The sequence below is a fragment of the Haemaphysalis longicornis genome, unplaced genomic scaffold (genome assembly GCF_048455015.1).
Source record: "Haemaphysalis longicornis isolate Haplotype H1 unplaced genomic scaffold, Haemaphysalis longicornis Haplotype H1 scaffold_2, whole genome shotgun sequence".
Lineage (NCBI taxonomy): Eukaryota > Metazoa > Arthropoda > Arachnida > Ixodida > Ixodidae > Haemaphysalis > Haemaphysalis longicornis.
This window is the reverse complement of record NW_027526295.1, coordinates 43,828,075-43,833,932: the sequence shown is the minus strand read 5'-3', so window position 1 is coordinate 43,833,932 and position 5,858 is coordinate 43,828,075. Positions and strand designations below refer to the sequence as shown.

Here is a 5,858-nt window from a genome sequence, read left to right as displayed (position 1 = left end):
AAAATTTTAAGGAACATAACAAAAACCTATTTAGAGCAAATGAAATTGACCTATGAAGGAAGCTTGAATTGCATTTTCATAAGCACAGGCACACTTTAAATGATACGCGCACCACAAATGTTACGCTTGATTTTAAAATTTTACGCTTCGACAGCTGCACACGTAATCATGTGCATACAGTACATCACTTCATTTATATTATCATTGCTATTTTTGTTGCCCCATTTATAGGCCCCTGGAGCATTCATGACAGACAATTCTGCTGCTGAAAAAGCAGCTCTGAGGACCACCTGGCCCGAAGGAAGGCAGCTTCTGTGCCATTTTCATGTGACCCGCCGCGGTGGCTCAGTGGCTAAGGCGTTGCGCTGCTGAGCACGAGGTCGCGGGTTCGATTCCCGGCCGCGGCGGCCGCTTTTCTGATGGAGGCGAAAAGCAAAAACGCCCGTGTGTACGAGATTTCGGCGCACGATAAAGATCCCCAGGTGGTCAAAATTAATCCGGAGCCCTCCACTACGGCGCGCCTCATCGCCTGCGCTGCGTCGGCGCGTTAAACCCCACAATCAATCAATCAATCATTTTCATGTGGCACAGGCAGAATGGCGGTGGTTGACGGCTGCTCGAAACAATGTTGAGAAAGACCAAAGGAGAGCTTTGATGACAAAATTTCAGCAGGTTCGTGTTTCCCATGTATTTTCGTGGCAGTACCAATGCATGAGTGGCAATGACATGGCCATGTTACGGCCTTCCAGGTAACTAGGCACATTTATACAAATGATGAAAGCAGTGTAGATTTTCATTGTACTACGGACTGGATGTTAACATGCTGCTAAAATTTAGTCCGGGCAAGAACACTGATTTCATTACACTTTATGCATTTAAAATGACAAATTTTAAGTTTTTAAATTTACTTTGTAGATGTTAATGTTTGCATGTTTTTATGTATAAATGTTTATATTTGAAAGGACCTGACAAAAGCTATAATGAGTATGCAAACGTTACACAAGAAAGAAGTCTGGCAGGAAATGAACATGGAACCATTGCCGTTGAACCTAGCCAAATTCATGAGTAGTATCAACGTAACGGTTTAGATACAGGTCTTTGGCTTGCCTCAAAGGTTGAGTGCGAAACTTAGTTTCATGATTAGTAATCTTTTGCCCACTTGAGCCTACATGAACTCTCAATGTCCTAATGACACTACAGGCAATGGTTTTTAACATTTCGATTCAGAAAGCATAGCATTTTTATCAAATTACCTCACAATGTAGGCGTAGATTTTATGGCGTCCACACATGCAGGAAAAAATGCAATGTGGAAAAAACCAGTTTATAAGGACAAAGCTTTTTGCGAAAGCAAACATATATCACTACTTGCACCAAACCACAAATTCCTGCCTGGAAAGTTAGGGTTAAAGAGGTCAGAACAAACGCAAATATGTATCACCAAAGCAAGTGCATATTGCCACTTGTGTCAAAGCTATGTGTATCTGTGAATGTATGATGTAGTGCATGATGTAATGTGCGCTTGATAAGGCAAACAAGCACGTGGGGTTGGAAAACAAACGCCCTGATGTGCATGCTGTTAGCAGGCCTGCCGTTCAAAATATGACTTACAGTAGAAGCTTAGACATCCCGTCGCTTAGATTTGTGTATTATGAATAGATTAGTTATCAATAAGCACCATCTTCAAAATCAGTATGGTCAAGATAAAGGTGTGTGTGTGTGTGCAGTCAATGCTCAAGGAACGTGAAATCCCTAGAAAATTTTCACCTAAATTCCGTATTACGTCTGTATGATGTGCTAGAATGCTTTGTGTTCTAATTTTTTATGCATTGACTTCTCTCAGATCATGTATGCCACCAGCGTGGAGGGCCTCAACAAAGCCATCGAGGTCCTTCGGGGCAGCAGCCACGAGGGCTACAAGGCGCGTGTCGAGGCCTTCTTGCAGCAGCAGCAGGGGGAGTGGTTGTTGCTGTGCCGTGCAGACCTAACTACACGAGGCCACAACACCAACAACTTCGCAGAAGCCTCCATCAGGATTCTGAAAGACATCGTGTTGTCGCGGACGAAGGCGTTCAATGCTGTGGCACTTGTGGAGTCGGTTGGCCAAGTGATGGAGGAGTACTTCAAGAGCCGCATCCTGAAGCACGCCAACAACCGGGTCTCCACGCACCACCTGCTCTACCACAGCCTGCTGAAGAGGATGCCGGAAGAGGCTGCAGCGGACATTCGAGTGCTCGGAGACGGCTGCTTCTCCGTACCCAGCTCCAGTGGCAACGGCGAGTGGTACGAGGTGTGCGGCCACACAGGCCTGTGCACGTGCCCAGCTGGCAACTCAGGGGCATTCTGCAAGCACCAAGCCCTGGTGCACAAGCACTATGGAGGGCTTTTCCCGAATTGCCCTGCACTGACGGCCGAGGACAGACATGAGCTGGGGTGGCTTGCACTTGGCAGTGAGTGCCCGAGCATTGACTATTTCACGGCATCGGGTGACGAAGTGACGCCAAGCCAACGTGCTTCCTTGCCGAGGTGTCAGAATGGTGAGCCCGTGGCCTGTAGCAGCCAGGACTTTCCGCCAGAACCGGCGGCCAGTCCGTGTCAGGAGGAGCAACCGGAACAGGATGCCTTGTGTGATGCGCTGCCATCCACATCAGGTTCGCAGCAGCAAGACAGGAAGGTATGTGCGCCATTCCACAAACCAGTCTCATTTCACTAGGCATATTAAATTGTCCACGCAATAAATAGCCTAAATGAATACACCAAAAAGGTAACTGCCACAAAATTTCCTAGCTCGAAAAACGCACTGAAGCGAAACAAAAAAAAACACAAAGAAGACAAGCACTATCCCATATGTGCTGTTATGCTCTCAAGTATTTTCTATCAGTTATCAGGAAACCTTTGTCCAATGTTGCGCTAGATTGTGATACCACCCACCCACGCACTCAGGTGCACCCACCCACGCACTCCTTGGTCTTTTTTTCGCGCTGTGTTGCTAATGGATTACCAACTAGCCAGAACCCTCGCGCTTTTATTTATATTGAACACCATTCTGCTGAATTTGCCCCAAGTTCTTTTCATTTGCATGCAAATGTGGAACAAGTATGAATGAATTGCTAGGCAAACTGCAGCTTTCAAACCACTTGTTAATCTTTGAACGCACGTGCGTGCAGCTCTGGGCAGAATGTACATTTGTGAAAGGCTGTTGTGCAGTGTCATACTTTCAGAGCACAGTCAATAAAAATATGATGCAATGTAATAAATTTTTCTGCAGTCAAAAGCCACTGACGCTATGCATTTATTGCATACCAGCCCAAAAACTAGATGGGACAAGGAAAAAGAAAGTCAAGAAGCCTGCTAAGTTGTATTGTGTCTTTGTGGTCCCGTCAAATCTTCCGGTGTTATGGAATGAAGGGTCCACTACTCGCATACCGATACCCCATTCCTCAATACAATGAATACGTATAGCAAGTGTCTATTAAATCCGAACACTATTGACGTGTTCTGTGATAGCATTTTTTGTACTGTAGCAAAATATTTATTTCTCCGATAAAATTAGTGTCCTGATTATAAATTGCTGTCTTTGGAAGCACGTATTGCTTTAAAACCCATCTAATTTTACTCAAGATCAGGTAATCCTCTCTCTTTTGCCTCTTTTGTGAAAGTTTCTTATGAAACTGTTTGTGCAGGATGCAGATGACAACCTGTAAGCCCTCATTGCCGAGATGAGAAAAATTCATGAGGCTGAATGGCACAAAGACTCGTACAGAAAGCACCTGACAAGTGCAAGCATGCGCTTGCAAAGATTGTGTAAGCAGCAGCGTGGTGTAGGGGCCATCATGGCGATGAATTCGGCACTTGGCCTCGAATTGAGGCGTGGCCGTACTATAAAAGTGCAGCCCACAGCCCTGTCGAGGCGCCGTCCAGGGCTTACCAAGGGGTCCAAGAGAGTGCCGGCTGGGCGACCACCAAACAATGCAGCATTGAAGGCAGCCCGAAAGCGCCCTCATGTTCTTTGCCGCAGTGTTGGCGCAAATGTTCCCCATGCGAAGATGCACGGCCAGGGACATTAACTGTTTCCTTACTTCGTCTCCTCTCTGAAAACACAAGCCCCTTGACCACGCCTCCTCACCCCCCAGCGTTTTTCTGTTGTTTGTTTTGAGGTACTACTTCCTGTTTGTTGTTTGTTTGCGGGTGTGTGGTGCCGTGTTTTTTCGTTTTGCTGTGAAGTGCTTCAGTGCAGCGGGCAGACAGTCACGTAGACGTAGCCCTGTGTGAAGTCCCCTTCCCAGATTTTTTCTGTTGTTCATTCTGGGGCGTGCGGTGCCGTGTTTTTTCGTTTTGCTGTGAAGTGCTGCTTCAGTGCAGCAGGCAGACAGTCACGTAGACGTAGCCTTGTGTGAAGTTCTCCTCCCCAACTTCTTTCTGTTGTTCATTCTGGGGCGTGCGGTGCCGTGTTTTTTCGTTTTGCTGTGAAGTGCTTCAGGGCAGCGGGCAGACAGTCACGTAGACGTAGCCCTGTGTGAAGTCCCCTTCCCAGATTTTTTCTGTTGTTCATTCTGGGGCGTGCGGTGCCGTGTTTTTTCGTTTTGCTGTGAAGTGCTGCTTCAGTGCAGCAGGCAGACAGTCACGTAGACGTAGCCTTGTGTGAAGTTCTCCTCCCCAACTTCTTTCTGTTGTTCATTCTGGGGCGTGCGGTGCCGTGTTTTTTCGTTTTGCTGTGAAGTGCTTCAGGGCAGCGGGCAGACAGTCACGTAGACGTAGCCCTGTGTGAAGTCCCCTTCCCAGATTTTTTCTGTTGTTCATTCTGGGGCGTGCGGTGCCGTGTTTTTTCGTTTTGCTGTGAAGTGCTGCTTCAGTGCAGCAGGCAGACAGTCACGTAGACGTAGCCTTGTGTGAAGTTCTCCTCCCCAACTTCTTTCTGTTGTTCATTCTGGGGCGTGCGGTGCCGTGTTTTTTCGTTTTGCTGTGAAGTGCTTCAGGGCAGCGGGCAGACAGTCACGTAGACGTAGCCTTGTGTGAAGTTCTCCTCCCCAACTTCTTTCTGTTGTTCATTCTGGGGCGTGCGGTGCCGTGTTTTTTCGTTTTGCTGTGAAGTGCTTCAGGGCAGCGGGCAGACAGTCACGTAGACGTAGCCCTGTGTGAAGTCCCCTTCCGAGATTTTTTCTGTTGTTCATTCTGGGGCGTGCGGTGCCGTGTTTTTTCGTTTTGCTGTGAAGTGCTTCAGTGCAGCGGGCAGACAGTCACGTAGACGTAGCCCTGTGTGAAGTCCCCTTCCCAGATTTTTTCTGTTGTTCATTCTGGGGCGTGCGGTGCCGTGTTTTTTCGTTTTGCTGTGAAGTGCTGCTTCAGTGCAGCAGGCAGACAGTCACGTAGACGTAGCCTTGTGTGAAGTTCTCCTCCCCAACTTCTTTCTGTTGTTCATTCTGGGGCGTGCGGTGCCGTGTTTTTTCGTTTTGCTGTGAAGTGCTTCAGGGCAGCGGGCAGACAGTCACGTAGACGTAGCCCTGTGTGAAGTCCCCTTCCCAGATTTTTTCTGTTGTTCATTCTGGGGCGTGCGGTGCCGTGTTTTTTCGTTTTGCTGTGAAGTGCTGCTTCAGTGCAGCAGGCAGACAGTCACGTAGACGTAGCCTTGTGTGAAGTCCTCCTCCCCAACTTCTTTCTGTTGTTCATTCTGGGGCGTGCGGTGCCGTGTTTTTTCGTTTTGCTGTGAAGTGCTTCAGGGCAGCGGGCAGACAGTCACGTAGACGTAGCCCTGTGTGAAGTCCCCTTCCCAGATTTTTTCTGTTGTTCATTCTGGGGCGTGCGGTGCCGTGTTTTTTCGTTTTGCTGTGAAGTGCTGCTTCAGTGCAGCAGGCAGACAGT

The 5,858-nt window shown here is 48.0% G+C and overlaps 1 protein-coding gene across 1 annotated transcript; it reads left to right on the top strand.

Moving 5' to 3' along the window:
- The first annotated feature begins 588 nt into the window (after positions 1 to 588).
- Positions 589 to 4,909, top strand: LOC144168864 (uncharacterized). The gene is made up of 3 exons (XM_077697858.1): positions 589 to 672; positions 1,843 to 2,673; positions 3,683 to 4,909. The coding sequence occupies exons 1-3, from the start codon at positions 655 to 657 to the stop codon at positions 3,701 to 3,703; spliced, it is 870 nt and encodes a 289-aa protein (XP_077553984.1). The 5' UTR covers positions 589 to 654; the 3' UTR covers positions 3,704 to 4,909.
- The last annotated feature ends 949 nt before the right edge of the window (positions 4,910 to 5,858 follow it).

Excerpts from the sequence above, each read along its gene's own strand:
- LOC144168864 (XM_077697858.1), top strand. Across the intron at positions 2,674-3,682 it reads CGCAGCAGCAAGACAGGAAG|GATGCAGATGACAACCTGTA; the intron begins GTATGTGCGCCA and ends CTGTTTGTGCAG.